This window comes from Jaminaea rosea (genome assembly GCF_003144245.1).
Source record: "Jaminaea rosea strain MCA 5214 unplaced genomic scaffold BDZ90scaffold_1, whole genome shotgun sequence".
NCBI classification, from domain to species: domain Eukaryota; kingdom Fungi; phylum Basidiomycota; class Exobasidiomycetes; order Microstromatales; genus Jaminaea; species Jaminaea rosea.
In genome coordinates this window covers 2,116,331-2,136,369 of record NW_020289975.1, presented here as the reverse complement: position 1 = coordinate 2,136,369, position 20,039 = coordinate 2,116,331, and the positions used below count along the sequence as shown (strand labels likewise).

Below are 20,039 nucleotides of genomic sequence, written 5' to 3'. Positions count from 1 at the left end.
AGAAGATACGATCCCACCCTTGCTGCTACACGCCCACCTTCAGAACTGAAATACCTTGCGGTGTCAGAGACGGCACAACGCTCCGGCGTGGGGTCCATGCTACTCAAACACTTCCTAGACGACGTGGCCCCTTACAAAGGCAGGATCCTGCTCATCACCGCGCCAACGCCACATGCTGTGCCGTTCTACAAAAAGCACAACTTCGCAGTAGTCGAAAAGGTCACGGCGTTGCCCGATCTGCCGCAAGGGGAGTGCTTCTTCATGAGAAGGGATGCGGATGAACGGGCGTGAATGGTGCAACAGAGTTGAGGGGGATGGGGCTGTTGGGCGATCATACCATCCTTTTTGGTCCTCCGACGAAGACAATCCTCCTTGACCTACTCGTGTGATCAAGTGTCCCTCTTGAGATGAGCTTGCGCTCTTGTTCGCTCGCCAACTTTGGCTGTCAGTCAGGAATGGGAAGAGCGTGCAAAGGCACCAACCAGGCTTGCTTTTTTTTTGCGGAGGCGCGCCAGGCACGCGTCCGGCACCTCTGCTTGAGTGTTGTTCTTGGGCGCATGCAGGCCGGACGAGCGAGCGAGCAGCATTGCAGCAGCAATCGCTCGCTCTCATCCTTTCCCTTTCCATTCATCTCTTTACCACTTGTCATCCCTTTCAGCATCGAGCGCCCTTTGCCCCCTCCCTTTGATACCCTCCGCCTTTCCAGCATCCACTCAACTTCTCAGCGGTCACGATCTTCCTTTCTCGCTGATCCTTCTCAGCTCGCTTTCACGGCTGCATACACTCGGACCATAGCATCGCCGCTCAACATCAACAAGGCAGACACTGCCCTCGTTGCTTTTGACGTACAGAGACATGGCGTCACAGCGTGGCTTTACAGGGCGTAGCCATCCGCAGTCCCCGCCAGAGTCATCCTCGTCCTCGATAAGCGGCTCGACGCAGGCCACGTCAGTCGCAGCGAGCTGCGAGGCAAATCATCAGGACAAGAATGACGCAGCGCAAGCATACCCAGACACACCTCGCCTGCCGTCATCTCTCGCAAAGAATCCCGCGGGCGACAGTTCCACACCTCAGCGACCAGGCAGCTCGCGCTTTGAGAGTCTGAACGAGCTGCTCCAGAAGGCCGGCTTCAAGGACACACGAGTCATCACGCCTCAAGCAAAGACGTTTGGCGACATGGCGAGCAACCTGAAATCGTCGGTGCGGTCCTTCTCTGGCGGGAAAGCTGACAGCAAGACTCAATACAGTGACGACGGCCCGGACTCGCCCACGCTCAACGCCCGAGCAGCGAGTGAAGCGGGGCGTCGTGGCGGCGGTGGATGGTTTGGATGGTGGGGCCAAAATCATGGCGAGGCGTCGACCTCGAGCGATGTAGCGACTCCCAAGGCTGAGCCGGCAGCTTTGCCTGCTGAAGGTAGTGACGATACCACTCCCGCCGCAACACCATCAAAGACAGCCCGTCTCGTTCGCCACGCCCGCCAGCAATCTAGCATTCACGACAGTCCTCGCTCTCCTCGCGGGACCCGCACCTTCCCCGTAGCAAGTCCGAGCAAGAGACGCATCTTCATCCCTGCGACAAGCCCAGCCAAGAAGGCTGCGAGCACGAATACCCTCTGGAAGGGCAGTCTCGCCTTTCGCCGGTCGAAGGCGAACCTCAAGGAGGCAGCCGCATCAGCAGCGGGTGCAACGCCAGCGCTCAAGACGAAGACATCTCTTGGTCATCTGAGAGGAGGTGGACACGCAGCTGCAGTCGGCGTTGGTATCTCGACTTTCGACGGCGGGAAAGCTCTCGGCAGCTTGCGCAAGTCTCCGTCCGAGCGAGGCAAGAGAAAATTGGACGCTGCCTCCGTCAAAGCGCTAGAGAGCCCTACTCGAGCACCATCTCGTGCGACTGTCGACGAATGGCGTCGCTCTCTTGCAGACATTACCACCACGGTGGTCTCAATTGACGATGCGGAAGAGGAGGACGAGGACGACGTGACTTCCCCTCCTCGCTTCATACCGAAGGCTGCCCCTAGCGCTGCCGTCGTCTCATCCGACCTCTTCGCATCAGTTGCCACGCCCCTCGTCAGCTCGGAAGCAGCCGTTGCCCCACGCAATTCGGAGTGCTTTCAAGGTCCCGAGAGGAGAGGACTCCGTCATGCTAGATCAGTCGAGGCGCTGAAAGCGGCCATGGAGGCCAAGCGCGAGAAAGGGCGACCGGCACTTAAGGGCAGGCACAGCATCATTGGGCAGCAGAGTGCGCGAGACGATGTCATTCCGCCTGTGCCCGATCTTCCTCCTCAGCACGCTGCAAGCACCATCGTGTCCAGCCTGCCTAGCGACCCCAGCATCGCCTCGCAGTCGCTCTTCGACTCGCCCGTGCGCACGACGTACCAAGCAGAGGACGCCGCCGTCATCTCTCCGCCACAGCCGCCCACACCTCAGCCGCCCGTCTTGACCCTCACTTCTCCCACTGGCGTTCACTCTCCACAATTCATCAACCTCTCCGGCAAGGAGTACGATGCCCACACCTTCTCCCCCACCGATGGCCGCATGCTAATCGATGATGGACCTCTACCCCAAGCACTGCGCAACCTGAGTGGTCGCGATCGTCCTGGCAAGCCGACGCGCGGAAGACGAATGAGCGCCAGTGCTGGTAGCAGCGGCAGCTCTTCGTCTTCTGCTGACTTGTTGGATAAACCCAAGCGAACGAGGAGAGGATGCAGGGGTGGGAGGAAGCACAAACCTGGCGGCACTGAGAGCCCGACACAGCGACTGCTCAGGAAGTCAGCTTCCGTTGGTGTGCTAGCAGGAGTGAGCGATACGCAGGCGCTACGGCGGACTGCGGCCGCTCGTGCCAATTCTGGTGGCCGCCAGTCCCCAATGATGAGCTTTGGAGCGGCAATGGCAGGTCATGAGGAGGATGACCCTTTCATGGCTCATGTGTCGAAGCAAGAGGCGGGCAAGGCTCACTCTCGGGGTATCGCAGACATCCTGGCATCTCGAGACGAGGAGAATGAGGCGAGCGAGAATGCTCCTGGACCACCTGCATCAGCGCAGCGCGGTGTAAGGACCACGGCCTCAACTGGCAGCTTACGCGGCCGCATTGTCAGTCGCCCGAGCGGCAGTAGCGGCGGCGGCGGCGGCGGCGGCGGCGGTGGTGGCGGTGGGCGACGTGGTAGTATGGACTCGCCTGTCAAGGCAATGGTTGCCAGGCGTGGGGGCAAGGTTGCGGTAGTCCGACAGTAGAGGATGGGTACCACAAGCAGGGACCCATATTCACGCATCGATCGTATCATATTACGTATATCTAATGAGCATCTTATGAGGACCACTGAGATCGATGGCAGTCTCCACCATGGTCTGGTACGCGCGCAGCGAGGCTGCCACGACTTGCCTCTTCCATTCAACTCTGGCTTCGCTGTCGAGTTAAAGAAGCGAGTTAGCGTGGCATTGCTCCCCTGCATCGAGCATCGCCCACACTCCTCATTCCCTCGGCGACTTGTGTCTCCTTCCTCGCCTCATCGTCGTCTCTCGCGTCGACGGATGGATGCTGCTTTCCTCAGCTTGCCTGATTTGAGCCATCGGTTCTGTGAATCGCCTTCGACGAGCAGCCAGCTGCGACGCCTCTCTGCACTGACGGGCCTCATGAGCTCGAGGGGCGCACCGACAGTGCGCATCGACGACGTCATGCGTGCGAGAGGCGAGGCGACGGACCCTGGGGTCTTGGAGACCCTGGTCGCCCTGCGCCTCGCCCGTGTGTCCCGTGGGCGGCTAGTGTGTGGCCCATGCGCGCTTGGCTCAAGGTCTCTTCTACGACGGATCAGTTGAGGCAATGTGCCTTGAGAGAGGCCAGTCAGGTGCAACGCTGGCCAACCCACCCAGCCAGCCCTCTTGCCTTTCTGACCATCGTACCATTCCCACTTATCCTCATTCTACTGTCCCCAACGCTACTCGCTCACCATGAACCAGTACTTTGAGAACTTCGTGAGTGAGGATGCGGATGCGGGCAGCTATCTGCCGAATATGAGTATTGACCATTGGCTTGCTGACATCTCGACATCACCTCATCGTCCTCTTCGCGGCGCGTAGGCTTACGAGCTCACCAAGCCCAGCAAGCACCACGATGGTCCCATCACCATCCCGGAGCCTGTTGACCCGGACCTCCACCACCCTGAGAAGATTACCAAGATGGGCAAGACTGTTCTCTGGGTCGTCGCCGGCATCATGACCCTCGGCTTCATCACCTTTGTTGCTCACTCGCAGCGCATCGCCTACCGATTCAGGACCATTCCTGTCATCACGGCCATGATCAACGTTACCGCTGCCATCTCTTACCTCGCTATGGCTACTGGTCTCGTGAGTACGCGCCGTGCGGGCATGTCATCCATCCACATCGGCGACGCGGCCAATATGCTGACCCAATCCTCTAAATTGTCCCACACCCACTCGCGCAGGGCGGCGCCCTCACCAACGAGCGTCACGACTCGCGTTACTCGGCCAAGCGTGAGGTCCTCGTACCCCGCTACATCGACTGGCTCATCACCACCCCGCTCCTGATCCTCGACATTACCCTCCTGGCCGGTATGCCCCTCGGCGAGATCCTCATTGCCATCTTTGCCGACGTCACCATGATCATCACTGGTCTCATCGCCGGTCTCCACCCGGACGTTCGTGCCCGCTGGATCTTCTTTGCCATCTCCGTCGCGTCGATGTTCTACGTCTTCTACACCCTCGTCGGGTCGGGACGCAGCTACAGCTACCTCCGCTCGCAGAAGGTCGGCAGCCTCTACAACCAGGTCTCGCTTGCTCTCCTCGTCGTTTGGTCCCTCTACGCCGTCACCTTCGTCCTTGGTGAGGGTGCTGGCTACGTCTCGGCCGACACCGAGGTTCTCCTCTTCGCTGTCCTCGACGTCATTGCCAAGCCTCTGTGGGGAGCCGTCGTCGTCTTTGCCGTCCCCGAGGAGGGCCACGTCCTCCTCCCCGAGTCCCTTGCCAGCCCCCTCGGCGGTGGCTACACTGCTCTCTCGCAGGGCGACGAGCGTCGTGAGGACGCCTAAGCGCGAGCGAGCCCACGCGCCTCGTCCGCGATACAAAAGAAGACAAAGTCGTCGACACGCTCTGGTGTTGGCTGCGCCTCTCCTCACCACTCCTACCCCTGGCTCATGTCTGAGCTAGCACTCCCTCTCTCCTTCTTGCTCCCAACACCTGCTTGCCTCTCATCCATCTTTCCTACTTTTATGCACCACCATGAAAGCTCGCACTCGCACACCCGTACCCTTTTCTTCATCTCCAATCAATCAGCCGCTTTACCTTACTCTGCGCCGTGTGTGATCAAGCGTATTCGTGTGTGGTGCGTTCGAGCTCGTCTAGTGGGATTCCATGGCTCGGCTTGGGTACAAGTACAGGCGCCAGCCCAGCAAGGGGCCCGCCGCTATATGATCGTCGTCGCCTTCCTTTCCTTTCATAGATCCGCCTCCATCAACCCTCTGCGGATCTCGTCTCTGAATGCATGCTTCGCCTGCTTCCTATTCCCTCCCCTTGATCGTCTATACGGAGTTGCATCCCTCTCGTCCCCTCTCCCTTGCCCTGCTCCAGGCGCTGACGAAGAGCGAGTGAAGGGCTTCTCCGGACAAACTTGATCCGCTCCTATGAGGGCTGATGGGCGGGTGGAAGCTTTTCGGGAGGTCGGAGTGATCGAGGCCCTATTCTTGGACGACTTCGACGACGACGTAGCAGCCGGGTCCGCGGCCCATGCTATAGAGGAGGTATCGGCACCGGTAGAGGAAGGAGATGAGGCCTGCTGAATGTTGGGCTCGTCCACCAGTGGCTCAGCGTCCTCGGCGAGCTCTGCGGTAATTTCCTCGATCTCGTTCTCCTCGTCATCTTCCTCCGTCTCCTCCTCAAACACCCAGGTCCGCCCGTCCGGTGAGGTCTTGGCCGTCGCACTAGCCGAAGGTAGCGAGTTCGCTGCACCAAGACCCTCAGGCGCAGCCTCTGAGATCCTCCACCACTGTCCCCATCCCTTGCGCTTTCTCCAGGTCCTCTTTCCCGTCCTTTCGTCAACCGTCTCCAGCCCCTGATCCTGTTCAGCAAGCCCCGCCTCAACAGGATCCTGGCTCCACGCATCGCCCCACCCACTCTTGCGCGCCTCTTGGTAGGCTTGTTTGCCCGCTGACTTGGCAATGGTGTAGCGTTGGATCGACCCATTGGAGTGGCAGGCGTCGAAGGTAACGTGGCCTCCCTTTTTGATCGGAGGCAGCAGAATACGAGGCAGAGATGAGAGGAGGTGTGAAATGTAGGGGGAGGTCGAAGAGGATGGAGTGGGAGTCATCAAAGCCGTACTTAACGAGTCCGCATCGTCGTTCCCTTGAGGAGAAGAAGCGGCGCGCAGCCAGTCCTCATTGAGCTCTTGCGCGTCGACCTCTTCAGTTGTGACGGCCTCGTCCGCCTGCTCTTGCTCAGCATTGGCACCAAGCTCGCCACTAGCCGCCCACACGTCTTCTCCCTTTGCATTACCTTGCTGCAGAGCAGCCATCTGCGCCATGACCTGACGAAGAGCCTCTTCTCCTTCCTCGCCGCTAGCTCCAGCCTCCTTGAGCGCATTGGGCAGTAGCTTGAGGAGCTCTCGCTGCGCTTCCTCATCCCCCGCCAGTCCTGAGAGAGGGTCAGCATCCTCTCCTTCCCCGACGACGTCCTCCGGCAACCGTCTCGGTACCGCTTCGCCCTTCCTGAGCTCATCGAGCACCCCCATCCTGCCCTTCCTGGCAGCTCCCACGGCCGCCAAGCGCTCCTCCTTCGTTCCCAAGCTCTGCACCGTAGGCCTGTCGCCGCGTTTTACCACCACATATGCAATGCGAGCACTCCTTTCCTCCCTCCCTCCCCGATCTCTTTGCCTTCTCCTCTTTTCCACAACCTCATGCGTCGACCACCTCGGCGGGAGGAAGCGCACAGGATGTACGCAGGCGGACAGCCCAACATGTTCGGCCTCATGGTGATGAGAGAGACGGGATCGCTCCTTGTGCGTGGGGGTGGCGCGGGCTTCGTGTGGTTGGGTGAGAGAGAAGGGGTGCAAAAGTGGGCATGGTCGATCGTGTGGGCAGGGGGCGACTACCCAGCTGCCGAGGGCACGCGAGGGACTAGTGACCGATGAGTTGGCAGTGCTGGCGTTGCTGTCAGGCTGACGATCCTCCGGTCGCTCCTCGAAAAACTCGACCCCATTCAGGACGAGCTTTTCGCGTCCCGCGTACTGGCGAGAAGGTAGCGGCGCCTCCTGTCCAGCCTCAATAGCGGCTTCAGCTTCTGCCGTTTGCTTGTCTTCCTCGCCTAGCTCGAGCAAGAGCGCCCTTGCGCTGGCAATTGCCGCGAATCCTCTGTCAGATCCGTCCTCAATCAAGACGATCGTCTCTGCCCCACTGCGCCAGAGCGACTTGACGTGCTGCTCTCTGTGGGAGTCCGAAGGCAGGCTCAATAGCCTATGTGACGAAAGCACCAAAGTGCGATCCGGCTCGTCCGGTCTTGCGCCCGCATTACCGGCGCCCTCTCTGAGCGTCTCGAATCTCTTGTCCTTGATCCGATGGACAGCGTGAGGTTCCTCCCTTTCCCCATTGCGGGCAAGGAGGCTCTTTGCCACCTTGATGTTCGCAGTGGATGACTCCTTGCCCGTCCAGCTAGCCAGATGATCAGGCCAGACGTCCGCCGCTGCCCAGAGACCCTCAGCTCTTGAACTGCCAACGTCGATGATGTGCTTTGGAGACCATGAAGTCGCCTCGCCGCCATTTGAGAGGCGTCGGTCCACCGTTCCCAGGACCTGGCGGATAGCGGCATAGCGTGGCGCCGAATCTTTCGCGAGAGAGAGCAGGGCTTGCCTTGAATTCTTGATCGGTGCAGCCATGTCTACTGCATCGTCTGAATGGGAAAGAACCCCCTTGAGATCTCGCCTGATGAGCTTGCCATTGCCCGCGCGAATTTCATCTTCCACGGCCTCCAGTAGAGGTCGGGGGAGGGTACGGGGCCCGCCGTCTTGCCATTTGGATAGGCGCCCAAGCGGACTGAGTCGTAGTTGTGCTGAGGTATACGATGCTGATGGGTCGTCGGGATCGAGGCCATCTTCTTGGCCAGCGTTGATGCCGAGATATTGCGAGGGATGGACTGGCAGAGGAGGAAGTTCAGAGGACGACTGATGTTGCGATACGGAAGCCGCCGATGCCAGCTGAGCGGCTCGAGTCGATGCTGCCCGACTATGCCGTGTGCGCTGGGACGTCACTAGCCTGCCACAGACGAGCAACCGTGATGAAGAGGCCCTGGACGCCATTATTACTAATGGACGAGGGACGAGTAAATGCACCGCTGAGCAATTTCAATGCTTGGCCTCCCTCTTCCCGCCCTCGCCGCCTTCCGTGGCTCATCCACGACGCAGCCGCGACCAAAAATCGCCCAAGGACGGACAGAGGCGGCAAGCAAGCCATCCAACGCGGGCGGGCTGGGCTCAACAGGAAAGTCACACTGAGCAGCCGTCGATTGATCCTCCCCTTCCATCCTTTCGCCATCGATCCCGTCGTCGTAGCCATTGATACCCCTCTACGCGAATCTACGACTGACTTGGTACGGCGGAAGCCATCATGCCGTCGTCATCAGCCGCCTCGGGCAGCGGGAGCAGCTCAAAGGGATCAAAGGCTTTGTCGTCGGTGGAGAAGAAGGTCCACAATGCTGTCCTCAAGGCCAAGGAGAGCGTGCGTACACGAGAGCATCGCAAGCTGGTGTAGTTGAGGACCCATAATGACCATCTCTCTGATATTCCTAAATGCCCGCAGACCCTCGCTCAGGATGAGCTGCTGCAACGCTTCGAAGATATCAATACGCACGAGATGCTCGAGATTATCAATTCGCTCATGAAGAAGGTGAGCATACGCTTGGACATCCTCGTTGCAAACGCAACGGCATCAACTCACCCATCATCATCCTCTCCACGCTGCGCGTCTCGCTCCTGACAGTCCCTCTTCAGACTGCAGATGGACAGGGACAAGAAGGTCTTCTACGTTGCGAGCAGCACAGCACAGGCTAGCATGATGGGTGGTCTTGAGCCGGACGAGGTGAGTCTACGACCTCCTATCCTGGGCGATTCATAGGGCGTCGAATCCGTACTTAGACTCCCATCGTTCTCCTCCGCCTCACGTCCGCAGCGCCTCATCTACAATCAGATTCGCGATGCAAGCACAGAAGGCATCTGGACGAAACTTCTCAAGTCTAAGACCAATCTACACCAAGCCGTGCTGACCCGCGCCGTCAAATCTCTTGAGAGCCGCGACCTCATCAAGACAGTCAAATCAGTCAAGAATCCCACACGCAAGATTTACATGCTCCGCGAGCTCGAACCCTCCATCGAGCTCTCTGGCGGAGCATGGTACACGGACAATGAGCTCGACACAGGGCTGATCCATGCGCTAGGCAAATGGTGTCTGCATTACATTCAGCAGGAGACTTGGGCTGTTAAGCCGAATGGGGCCAGAGGGGAGCGCAAGCTGTATCCATCGGCTTATGCAAGGCATCTGCCTACGGCTGGCAGGATCCTGGAGCAGATCAAGGCAAGCGCAATCACTTCGGCCACACTCGCCGTGCGCGATATTCAGGATCTGCTCGAGACGTTGGTGTATGATGAGAAGATTGAGAAGATTCCGATGATGGATGGAGCGTATGCGCTAGCCTCCGCTGATGGAGGGGCAGGACACGCCACGAGCAGCAAGGTGAATGGAGGCGGCAAGGGCAAGGTGGCCAAGAGGGAGACTGACGACGACGAAGACAGCGACGACGAATCAGAGGACGACAGAAGCAAGCGCAAGAAGAAGTCATCGAGCAGCAGTAGTAGCAAGAAGCGCTCCTCGTCGTCAAAGAAGGACACAAAGAAGAGGCGTCGCCGCAAAGACGACTCCGACGAGAGCGACAGCGAGTCTGACACGGCAGAATCTTCGGATGAAAGCGACTCGGAGTCGTCTGCGAGCGAGGATAGCGACGATGAGTCCGAGGCAGAGTTTACGGATGGGGACAGCGACACGAGTGAGAGCAGTGATGGTGGATCGCGCAAGCGCAAGCGCAAGGGAGGCTCCAAGAAGTCGAGTAAGAAGAGGAGGAAAGGGTCCAGTAAGAGCAGCAGCAAGAAGAAGAAGAAGTCATCGAAGCGTGGTGGCAGCAGCAGCAGCAGCAGCAAGAAGAAAAGGGACAAGAAGAAGGAAAAGAAAGGCCGAAAGTCTCGCTCACGCTCTCGCCGCGACGATAGCGACTCGGTCTCTAGCGACCCTGAATCAAGCTCAGACTCGGAGGAAGAGACGTCCAGTAGCGACGACGGGCGCTCCCGCAAGTCCAACTCACGAAAAGCCAAGTCACGCGTGCTCACCCCCTCACCGAAACCCGAGGATGACGCGGTCGACTTCGACTACGTCGCTGCCTCTGGTCCTCTGGTCAACCGCGACGACTTCTGGGTCTATCGAGCTCTTGCACAGGACACGGGCATGCAGCAAGGCTTCTTTGAGGCGCCTTGTGCCAGATGCCCGGTTTTTGACTTCTGTAGGCCTGGAGGGCCGGTCAACGCGAGCTGTGTGTACTACGATCACTGGCTGGAGGCGGCAATTGATGAAGAAGGGGAGGAGGAAGCAGACGGGGAAGAGGGAGATGATGATGGAGGGGATGATGATGGAGAAGGGGACGGAGAGGTCGGGGAGTAGCTCCTCAGGGCGGCGCCATGGCTGAGAAAGAAGACGACTGCTAAGCCTTGAGCTTTGTCTTTTATGTACCAACAAATTCATCACGACATGATAGACCATTGACTCTCTGACTTCTTTCCCGATTGGGGGCGACTTGTTGCCGTCTCATTGCGCACTCTGTGCTGCTCATCATCAGGCAATACCTCGCACGCCTGGTGGTATGAACGAACGCTTGCCGCGTGGCTTGGCCCCCGCTGAGACTGTCAAGCTCGGCGCGCACTCAGTCGCTAGCCTTGGCCTGACACAGGCCGAGTGCCAGCCACCTCTCTCCGTCCGCTGAGCTTCGTGTCGTCCGTCGCTCGCCACGCTCAGGCCACGAGTCGAGCAGCCTCTCTTGGGAGCCGGGGCGGGAGAGAAAGTGGACGCCAGGCGGCTACATCGTCGACACCAACCATCGCTTCGTGCCTTTACCCGCCACGCCCTTATCGACGACGATAGGCTGCTGCGTACTCGACGACACTTCAGTACCTCACCGTACTTCGACAGCTGCATCGCACTCTCGCCGGTGAACAGCATCGCGAACTCGCCTCCGTCATCGTCTCTTCACCGCGCGTCGTCCCAAGTCACCTCTCTTCCTCCTCATCATCCTCATCTCGTCAGAGCCGAGCGCCGGGCCCGTTCAACACTCTTAGAGTCGCGACCCAGTGCTCCATCTTGGCGACGCACAGGAAGGGATCGCTACGGTAGAGCGCCGTACCTATCGCACCAACCTAGTCACTTCATCTCCCAGGCCTGTGGCCCTGACCTGACAACATGGTGAGCGCGAGAAGACCATCTGCGCATTACCAAGAGAAGCATATGGGGAAGCGCCCTATCGACGAAGAGACGTACTCACCCCATGCTCCCCAATCGCAGGCGCACAACTTCGATCCATCACAGGCCGTCGTCACGCCCGTTGAGGATGGCAAGCCAATGACGCCCATGGACGTCGATGAGATCATTCCAGTTACAGAGGGTGGGTAGCGATGATAGTCCTCATGCATGCGGTGGGAGCAATGCTGATCACCTGCAACGCCCTGCCTTGTCTCGCGCAGAGCACGCCTTTGGTACCAAGCACCTCGCTGATCTCGCCCAAGAAGAAGACGATTTCAAAGTCTTCCACTGGGATGTGGCTGGATGGCCTAGATTGGAGAAGAGACTCACCAGTCCTGTCTTCGAGTGTGGCGGTCACAAGTGGTGAGTCAAGAGCGAACGAGAGGCGCTTTCAGCCTCTACTCCGATCTGTCCATTCTGACACCCTCCCTATCACCTTGTCCTCGCCCTCGCCCTCGCCCTCGCCCTCACCTGACTAGGCGCATCCTCCTCTTTCCCTTTGGCAACTCCAATGGACAACCCAATGACATGGTCTCCGTCTACCTCGACTATGCTGATACCAAGCGCGAAGAGGGCTGGCACGTCTGCGCGCAATTCGCCCTCGTCATCTCCAACCCCAACGATCCTCGCATCTATTCAACAAGCCGTGAGTGGCGGGCGCTAAGATGATTGGGTGCTCGATGCCACTTGCTCACAGTTCTCGCCGTCCTTTCGCCCCTTCTTGCGATCTTGCAGAGGCTCATCATCGATTCACTGCAGAGGAGATGGACTGGTGAGCAAGAGCGGATGATTGTCTCCTATTCGCGAGCTCTCTTCTGACCTTCCTCATCTCTCGTCTTCGCGACAGGGGCTTCACGCGCTTCAACGAGCTGCGCAAACTCACATCAACAAGCAATGGTCACCCGAGACCAATTATCGAGGGAGACTGCGCAAAGGTGTCTGCCTTTGTGCGAGTCCTCAAGGACCCGACAGGCGTCCTCTGGCACAACTTCATCAACTACGACTCCAAAAAGGAGACGGGCTTCGTCGGCCTCAAGAACCAAGGAGCCACTTGCTACATGAACTCGCTCCTTCAGTCCCTCTTCTTCACAAATTACTTCCGCAGAGCAGTTTATCAGATTCCGACAGAGAACGACATCCCGCAAGAAAGCGTCGCACTGGCGCTGCAGCGCGTCTTTTACCTGCTCCAGTCGTCTGATCAGCCCGTGGGGACGACGGAGCTGACTAAGTCCTTTGGGTGGAAGTCGCTAGACTCATTCCTCCAGCATGACGTGCAGGAGTTCAATCGCGTGCTGCAGGAGAAGCTAGAGTCCAAGATGAAGGGCACCGCGGCTGATGGAGCCATCACAAGACTATTCGTGGGGAGGATGAAGAGCTACTTGCGCTGCGTCAATGTTGACTATGAGAGCTCCAGAGAGGAGGACTTCTACGACATTCAACTCAACGTCAAGGGGATGAAAACGCTCGAAGAGTCGTTCAAGGACTACATTCAGACGGAGATGCTTGAGGGGGACAACAAGTACCACGCTGAGGGTTACGGCTTGCAGGACGCCAAGAAGGGTACGGCAGCCCCCGCTGTCCACGACTAGGCGAGCGAGCGTATGCTGACCAGTCCTTCTCCCTCTCGCTACGCTAGGCGTCATCTTCCAAAAGTTCCCGCCGGTCCTACACCTCCAACTCAAGCGCTTTGAATACGATATTGAGAAGGACGCAATGGTCAAGATCAATGACCGCCACGAATTCCCTATGCAGATCGACCTCGCAGACTACCTCGACCAAGACACGCCCGCAAGAGGCGAAGACTGGAAGTACAACCTGCACGGTGTGCTCGTCCACTCGGGTGACCTGCACGGTGGGCACTACTTCACGCTGATCAAGCCGGAGAAGGACTCTAGCTGGTTCAAGTTCGATGACGATCGCGTGACGAGGGTGCTGGAGCGAGAGGTGCTCGAGGACAACTTTGGCGGCGAGTATCCCAATGGACACATGGGCCAGACCGGCGTACGAGCCCCTGTTCGCGCAATGAAGCGCTTCACCAATGCCTACATGCTCGTGTACGTTCGCGACTCGATGGCCGACGAGATCCTCAAGCCCTTTGTCGAGGAGGACACGCCGCGCTACTTGCGCGAGAGACTGGAGGAAGAGCGATTGCAGCTCGAGGCGAGGAAGAGGGAGAGGGAAGAGCAGCATCTCTACCTCACGACGAAAATCATCACCGAGGAAACATTCCGCGTGCACCAGGGCTTCGATCTGGCGACGTTCGAGGAGCGCAACCTGCCGACCAGCGAGCTGCCCTCATTCCGCGTCCTCAAGAACGAGCCCTACCTTACGTTCAAGAATCGCCTAGCGCAAGAGTACAATCTCTCACCACAGGCATTCCGTCTCTGGGTCCTCGTCAATCGCCAGAACAAGACTGTTCGTCCGGACACTGTCGTGCCGGAGAACGACACGAGCCTCACGCTCGAGATGGTCAGAGATCGCATGGCATCAAGGCAGAACGATCTGCGCCTCTTCCTCGAGCTTGTCACCCCGGAGATGCGACCGCCAGCCTCTGATCCTCAGTCGCCGCCGCTGATGATCTTCCTCAAGTACTTTGACGTCTCGAGGCAGACTCTCACTGGTCAGGGCCGAGTCTACGTCAACCGCAATCAGAAGGTCTCAGATCTCATACCGACGATCAATGAGCTGATGCGATGGACACCGCAGACGCAGATCAAGCTCTACGAGGAGATCAAGCCAGGCATGATCGAGCAGATGAAGTCAAAGGCTACCTTCGCCCAGAGCGAGATTCAGGACGGCGATGTGATTTGCTTCCAGGTCGACATCTCGGACAAGGACGCTCAAGACTACGAGATGCAGTCCCTCTACTCGAACCCGATTCAGTTCTATGACTTCCTGCAGAACCAGATCAAGGTCCTCTTCAAGCCTCGTTCCGAGGATGCAGAGTACAAGCAGGAGTTCGAGATGACATTGAGCAAGAAGATGACTTACGACACCATGGCTAACAAGGTGGCAGATCGTCTCAAGCACCAGCCATTGATGCTGCGCTTCACGACTGGCAACGGGCCCAACGGAACACCGAAGACGGTACTGAAGCGCACGGCCAACCAGACTGTCAGTGAGATAGTCAGCCCTTCATATTTGCAAGGGCAAGCCTCCCTCCTCTACTACGAGCTCCTTGACATCAGCATCGTCGAGCTCGAGACGAAGCGTTCCCTGCGCATTTACTGGACCGGCGCACATAATAAGGAAGAAGCCGTACATCCTTTCCTCCTCCCCAAGACGAGCAGCGTCCACGACCTGTGCGAGCACCTCTCCAAGGTTGTGACCCTAACAGAGAATGGGTCGAGGAAGATACGCATCTTCGAGGTCCCCTCTGCCTGCGCCTACAGGCAGCAGCGCGAGTACCAGCCGACGGACATGATTGGCAACATACCAGAGTCGGTCGACTTGTTCGCCGAGGAGATCCCGGTCGAGGAGATCCAGGCAAGCGAAGACGACAAGATCATTAACGTCTTCCACTTCAGCAAGGACGTGGCGCGTACCCACGGCGTGCCGTTCAAGCTTGTCGTTAAGCCAGGCGAGAAGTTCGCGGACACGAGGCAAAGGTTGCAGGCTCGCCTCGATGTGTCAGAGAAGGACTTTGCCAAGTATCGCTTTGCGCTTTGTCAGTCTGCAACATTCAAGCAGCCGGCGTACTTGGAGGACGAGGATGTGCTGTACGAGCATAAGTTCCTGCCAGAGGATGTGCTGGGCTTGGACCATGTGGATAAGAGCGGGCGCGGCGCAGGGGCTAGGATTGGCGCGGCGGCAGTTGATCGGGGGATCAAGATTAGGAGTTGAGCGGGCCTGCTGGCATCGTACCCATTCTCCCCCTCACCACCTCTGCCTAGCACACACGCATTCGCATCTCGGTTCCCCTCTCTGCCCCTCGCCTTTCTTTCTTGTCCCTTGTTGAATCCTCGCTCTTCATCACTCTCGAAAGATTTCATGCTCTGTGCTGATGTATCGTGATTGCGGATCCATTGCTGTGCGGCCTGTCGAGAGAAAATGCAGGCAGGGTGGGCAACGCGATGCGGTCTCCGGTACGATACGCCCTCTCACACCACCTGGCTACTCTAGACACGCTGTTGTTCACAGCCCAGCGCCGTCTTTCGTCATCGCCTCGTGCTTTGCTGCTGCTCCGGCGCCGGTCCATGGCAGACCCAGACTGGGTAGCCAGCCTGCCTTGGCCCCCGCTGTCTTCTGGTCGTCAGCTAGCTTTGTATTGGCAGCCCGCGTGAAGTTGGCCTCAATCAGCAGCGAGACAAGCAACCCAGTCTTCCCATCGTTGCCTCCTCCCACGCCGTCGGGTAGGGTATCATCATCGTAGAAGTCTGTGGGAAAGGTGCACTGCAGATTGTCCAATGCACCGACATGCTCCTCCTTCCCTTCAGCCTTCCCTGGCGCAGTGGCCTCGGCCACCAATCGGTCAGCAACCCATCCCGCCATCTTGCTGTTCATCCCCTGCACCCTCAAGCATGGAGGGACCGCTTTGCTTGTCCAACCGAACCCCTTTGCGATCAAAGGCGGTAGGGCAAGGGGAACAGACGAGGCAGAGAGGAAATTGATCACCAGTTTGGTTGGATCCGACGCTGGTCCCGGCCCAGATGCTGGCTTCTCTGACGGATCTCGAGGCGTACCGTCCGGATTGGACAGGGGCGCTGGGTGGTCCAACGTCAGCAGCTCTGTAGCCAACCCAAACTTGGTAGGTATCTCCTTATAGCTCCCACCTATCTTGTACCAGTCCTGCGTGACCACACCTTGACCCGCCGTGGGCAGCGAGTAGGCAAAATGTCCCTTGAAGTTGTCCGGCCAGATGGGCGGATGGATCCCACCAGGTTGGTCGTTGCCGCCTCCAAAGCGGGAGAAGAGTACTAGCTTACCGCGAGCTTCCCCGAGGGTAGGGATGCGGTTGTCTAGCCACCAGAATTTGACCCGGATCTCGCCAGTGATGTAGAGAGAGTAGAGCAAGCGCTCGACGTCTGCTGAAGAGGCCCCACCTTCGGGCTTCAGCGAGAGGATGAGCGTTTCCTTCTTTCCGTCGCTAGACAACCAATCGTAAATAGGCTGCAGCGCCGCACCCAGCTCAATCCGCTGGCTTGTCGATCCATGATAAGCCAATAGCCTCTCCTTGCCTTTCTCGCCCTTGGGCGTGACACGAAAGTCCATCCAGCGTATGCCGGCTTTCACTTGGGCACCAGTGACCGCGGCGAGGGATTGGCATTTCGTGATGGGCCAGCCGTACCGTGCGAGTGTTTCGTGAGTGCCGGGCAAGCATAGAGAGGATATAGGCCACGAGGACGGTAGATTAGATTGCCAGCTTGCGGTAGCGCGAGAGGGAAGAAGGAGTACGTGTAGGTGGGGCCCGGCTATTGTTTGCAGCGCATAGAAGGGCGGTGATGCCAACGTCGAGGCTGAGCCGGCTGCGGCAGAAGGGAGGGAGACGGCAGCGAGGCGCCAATGGCGACTGGAGCAGCGATGACTGCTTCCGTTCGAACCCAAACATCGCAGGGTCACCCTGCACCTAGTATTGTCGCTGGATGAGCTCAAGTTGGCTGTGCCGGCATCGACCATGCAGAGGTCGAGGGTGAGCTTCCTCCTGCGCAGGTACTCCTTGCCAAGGTTCAGTGTGACGGTTGGGGAATCACTTGTCGCTGCAGGGCAGACGGAGGCCTTCTCCCCAAGCTCTGGAAGACTGGTGGCTTCCTCCCCTTGCTGCGATTCTACAGAGCGCGGCTGGACTGGGATCGGTGCTATTGCCTTGGGCAGGCGATTGATGATGATGACCTTCATCGAAATGTGGGGCGACCTTGCAGATTGAGCTTCCATGCCATTCTTTTGCGGCGGGGGCATCGTGTCCGGCTTACTGCTAGCTGCGCAGTTGCTCTGTTCGATCAGTCGCCGGCGCTCAGAGGAGGGAGTGAAAGCAGACGAGACGAGTGTAGCGGAGGAAGGACAGGCCATGCTGTCTGTCATTTCTTCGTCTTCTATAGCCATCGCGCCTTCCATCTCGGCGCTTGGGAAGACAGGAGGTGAGCTGTACCCCTAAATGAAATGGGATTGAAGAGAAGCAGGAGCGATCCAATCGGAACGCGGAGACGAATGGACCGAGGACGCGCTTGGGCCAGATGATTTTCTGGTGCGAACGTGGAAAGCACCTTCGTGATGAATGTGGTCAACGACGATGACAGATTTCGCGGGAGAGCCATTTCATCGAGCAATCTCAGACATACAGCGGCGGCATTGTATCGAAGTGAAGCTATGTCATTTCCTGTGATCCTGTCCAAGAGGCTGCACCGCTTTTGCGGCCTCGTCAGCTCTACACGCAGCCAATTCGCCGCTCCGCTGAATATCCATCCTTCCGACCCTGTATGCTGCTCTCCCTCCTTTACCAGACCATCGACGACATGTCCGCACGGATGCGGTTGTAGTCGAGGAGTCCCTCCACTTGCCCAGTAGCAGCAATAGCGATATCGGCGTCCCAGAGGTACTTCTTAGCCACCCTCTGGATATCCGCAGGCGTGATAGCCTCCAAGGCAGCCTCGATCTCCTGCGGGGTCTTCCTCTTGCCTGCAGTGACCAGCTGACGTCCAATGTCCTCTGCCGTTGCCGTCGACCCGTCGAGACCGAGGAGGAGAGATGCCTTGAGCTGATTCTTGGCGCGCTCTACCTCTCCCTCGGTAGGGGAGGTCGACATACGCTGCCATTCGCGGAGGGTAAAGTGAACCAGGTCGTCCAGTTGGCCGAAGTTCTCAGAAACCATGTAGACACCCCAGAGACCGGTGTCAGAGTAGGAAGTCGAGAAGTGCATGAAGCTGTTGGCGAGGTTGTTGGACGAGACGATGTGGCTCAGGCGGGATGAGAGAAGGGGAGAGGAGCCGAGGGAGCCTGGTGGCATGGGGAGGTAGACGAAAAGGTTCAGCGACGAACACACCATCTTGTTTTGCGCTGCTACTCACGGTCCCAGTTGCCCATGATGCTCTGCAGAACGAGCATGGGGAAGTAGTCCGGGGACGACCAGCTGACACCCTCGACGGCAATGGCGAAGTTGCACGTCGGCTGCGTGTCATCACGAATGCGGACCTCGGAGCCAACGAACTTGGTAGCCGAAGATGAAGACGACTTGCCGAGTGGGCTCGAAGAGACGGGGAGACCAGAGAAGTGCTTCTCTGCGAGCTTGACGAGCTCGTCGTGATCGACACCACCGGCGCCAACAAGGACCATGCGGTCAGCCGAGTAGTTTGACTTGATGTACTCGGCGAGGTCCGACTGCTTGATCGAGAGAATGTTCTGCTTGGGGCCCAAGATGGTACGTCCCAGAGGCTGTCCCTGGAAAGCAACGGAGTGAAGGTGGTCGAATACGACCTCCTCATTCTGCTTGTCAACCTCCTCCTGCTCGCGGAGGATGACGTCCCTCTCGCGCTCGATGGCCGACGTCTCGAGCTTCGAGTTCTGGAGAATGTCAGAGATGATGTCAACAGCCTTGTCTACGTCCTTGCGGAAAGCCTTGGCGTAGTAGACTGTTTGCTCGCGCGACGTGTAGGCATTGAGGTGAGCGCCGAGGTTCTCGACCTCGAGCTCGAGGGCGTGCTGCGAGCGTCGTCCGGTGCCTGTGAGAATGAGGGGCAAAGAATGTCAATTACTGTCGGTAATCAGGCGCCTAATCCCGTTGCTACACACCCTTGAAGGCCATGTGCTCAAGGAAGTGAGCCGTGCCGTTAGTGCGATCAGTCTCAGCTCGCGAGCCGGCGTCAATCCATGCTCCAACAGTGGCTGTCTGGGCAGACGGGTTCGACTCGGTAGCCACAGTCAGGCCGTTTGAGAGGACTGTTGTTTGAGTTGAGGGCTGCAAGTAGAGGGGTGGAAGATGGTGCAGCTGTCAGCATGAACGATTCTGGCTGCTCTTGTCGATGCTTGGCCGACGATACGAACGAATCGAGAAGCGGCAGTGGCCAGGGTACGAGGGAGAGCGACCGAAGCTCGCGGCGCCTTGGGGGCTGCTGCCCCTCTTCGCAAAGCGTTGTTGACAAGGAAGCGAGCCGACATGATTGCAGGCTTCGCTATGAGGAGGTGGAAGATCTGATGGTGATGACCAATGGCGAGCAACGTCGAAGGTTGATGCTCCTTGCCGTCGCCGCCCTTTCCTCGCGACAACGAGGCGGGCGGGCCGACGGGCGCCCTCGGGTGGTCTCGAGCCCAGACGTCGACTCTGCTCTCGGCGCCACGTGGTTTGCGCGCGCTGAGCCGCCCCGCCCGGAGGACCCAAGGCCATGCATGACACGCTAGGACCAGGACGACAGGATGCCGCCGCCGCTCAGCCTCGCTGAGCAACCGGCTCATCTTGACCATCGACCGCGTACAACCACGACGGACCACTGACTTCCCTTGTTGCAGCATCAGCGTGCACGCGTATCGTAGCTATGGCAGAAGGGTCAGAAGCGCCTC

General features: G+C 58.5%; 7 protein-coding genes across 7 annotated transcripts; 4 read left to right on the top strand and 3 right to left on the bottom strand.

Moving 5' to 3' along the window:
• Nucleotides 1-625: 625 nt before the first annotated feature.
• BDZ90DRAFT_229799 (hypothetical protein) lies at nucleotides 626-3,317 on the top strand. Its single transcript, XM_025505214.1, has one exon. The coding sequence runs from the start codon at nucleotides 856-858 to the stop codon at nucleotides 3,229-3,231; it is 2,376 nt and encodes a 791-aa protein (XP_025365416.1). The 5' UTR covers nucleotides 626-855; the 3' UTR covers nucleotides 3,232-3,317.
• A 160-nt stretch (nucleotides 3,318-3,477) lies between these two features.
• On the top strand, nucleotides 3,478-5,305 carry BDZ90DRAFT_248443 (family A G protein-coupled receptor-like protein). Its single transcript, XM_025507624.1, has 3 exons — nucleotides 3,478-3,969; nucleotides 4,075-4,341; nucleotides 4,440-5,305. Exons 1-3 carry the CDS (start codon nucleotides 3,946-3,948, stop codon nucleotides 5,040-5,042), a joined length of 894 nt encoding a protein of 297 aa, XP_025365415.1. The 5' UTR covers nucleotides 3,478-3,945; the 3' UTR covers nucleotides 5,043-5,305.
• Nucleotides 5,306-5,345: 40 nt separating this feature from the next.
• On the bottom strand, nucleotides 5,346-7,876 carry BDZ90DRAFT_273121 (hypothetical protein; the record flags this gene model as incomplete). Its single annotated transcript, XM_025508790.1, has 1 exon — nucleotides 5,346-7,876. The coding sequence occupies one exon, from the start codon at nucleotides 7,874-7,876 to the stop codon at nucleotides 5,447-5,449; it is 2,430 nt and encodes an 809-aa protein (XP_025365414.1). The 3' UTR covers nucleotides 5,346-5,446.
• A 620-nt stretch (nucleotides 7,877-8,496) lies between these two features.
• BDZ90DRAFT_229797 (hypothetical protein) lies at nucleotides 8,497-10,801 on the top strand. The gene is made up of 4 exons (XM_025505213.1): nucleotides 8,497-8,714; nucleotides 8,796-8,882; nucleotides 8,976-9,074; nucleotides 9,165-10,801. The coding sequence occupies exons 1-4, from the start codon at nucleotides 8,604-8,606 to the stop codon at nucleotides 10,698-10,700; spliced, it is 1,833 nt and encodes a 610-aa protein (XP_025365413.1). The 5' UTR covers nucleotides 8,497-8,603; the 3' UTR covers nucleotides 10,701-10,801.
• Nucleotides 10,802-11,537: 736 nt separating this feature from the next.
• Nucleotides 11,538-15,395, top strand: BDZ90DRAFT_215143 (putative ubiquitin-specific processing protease 21; the record flags this gene model as incomplete). Its single annotated transcript, XM_025504208.1, has 6 exons — nucleotides 11,538-11,694; nucleotides 11,774-11,915; nucleotides 12,032-12,198; nucleotides 12,288-12,324; nucleotides 12,400-13,112; nucleotides 13,189-15,395. 6 exons carry the CDS (start codon nucleotides 11,538-11,540, stop codon nucleotides 15,393-15,395), a joined length of 3,423 nt encoding a protein of 1,140 aa, XP_025365412.1.
• A 291-nt stretch (nucleotides 15,396-15,686) lies between these two features.
• BDZ90DRAFT_257855 (PLC-like phosphodiesterase) lies at nucleotides 15,687-17,558 on the bottom strand (the record flags this gene model as incomplete). Its single annotated transcript, XM_025508008.1, has 1 exon — nucleotides 15,687-17,558. The coding sequence occupies one exon, from the start codon at nucleotides 17,556-17,558 to the stop codon at nucleotides 15,687-15,689; it is 1,872 nt and encodes a 623-aa protein (XP_025365411.1).
• Nucleotides 17,559-17,686: 128 nt separating this feature from the next.
• Nucleotides 17,687-19,725, bottom strand: BDZ90DRAFT_229794 (putative MAS1-mitochondrial processing peptidase beta chain precursor). Its single transcript, XM_025505212.1, has 4 exons — nucleotides 19,527-19,725; nucleotides 19,275-19,440; nucleotides 18,554-19,204; nucleotides 17,687-18,482 (listed from the first exon to the last, which is right to left on the bottom strand). The coding sequence occupies exons 1-4, from the start codon at nucleotides 19,638-19,640 to the stop codon at nucleotides 17,983-17,985; spliced, it is 1,431 nt and encodes a 476-aa protein (XP_025365410.1). The 5' UTR covers nucleotides 19,641-19,725; the 3' UTR covers nucleotides 17,687-17,982.
• Nucleotides 19,726-20,039: the final 314 nt, after the last annotated feature.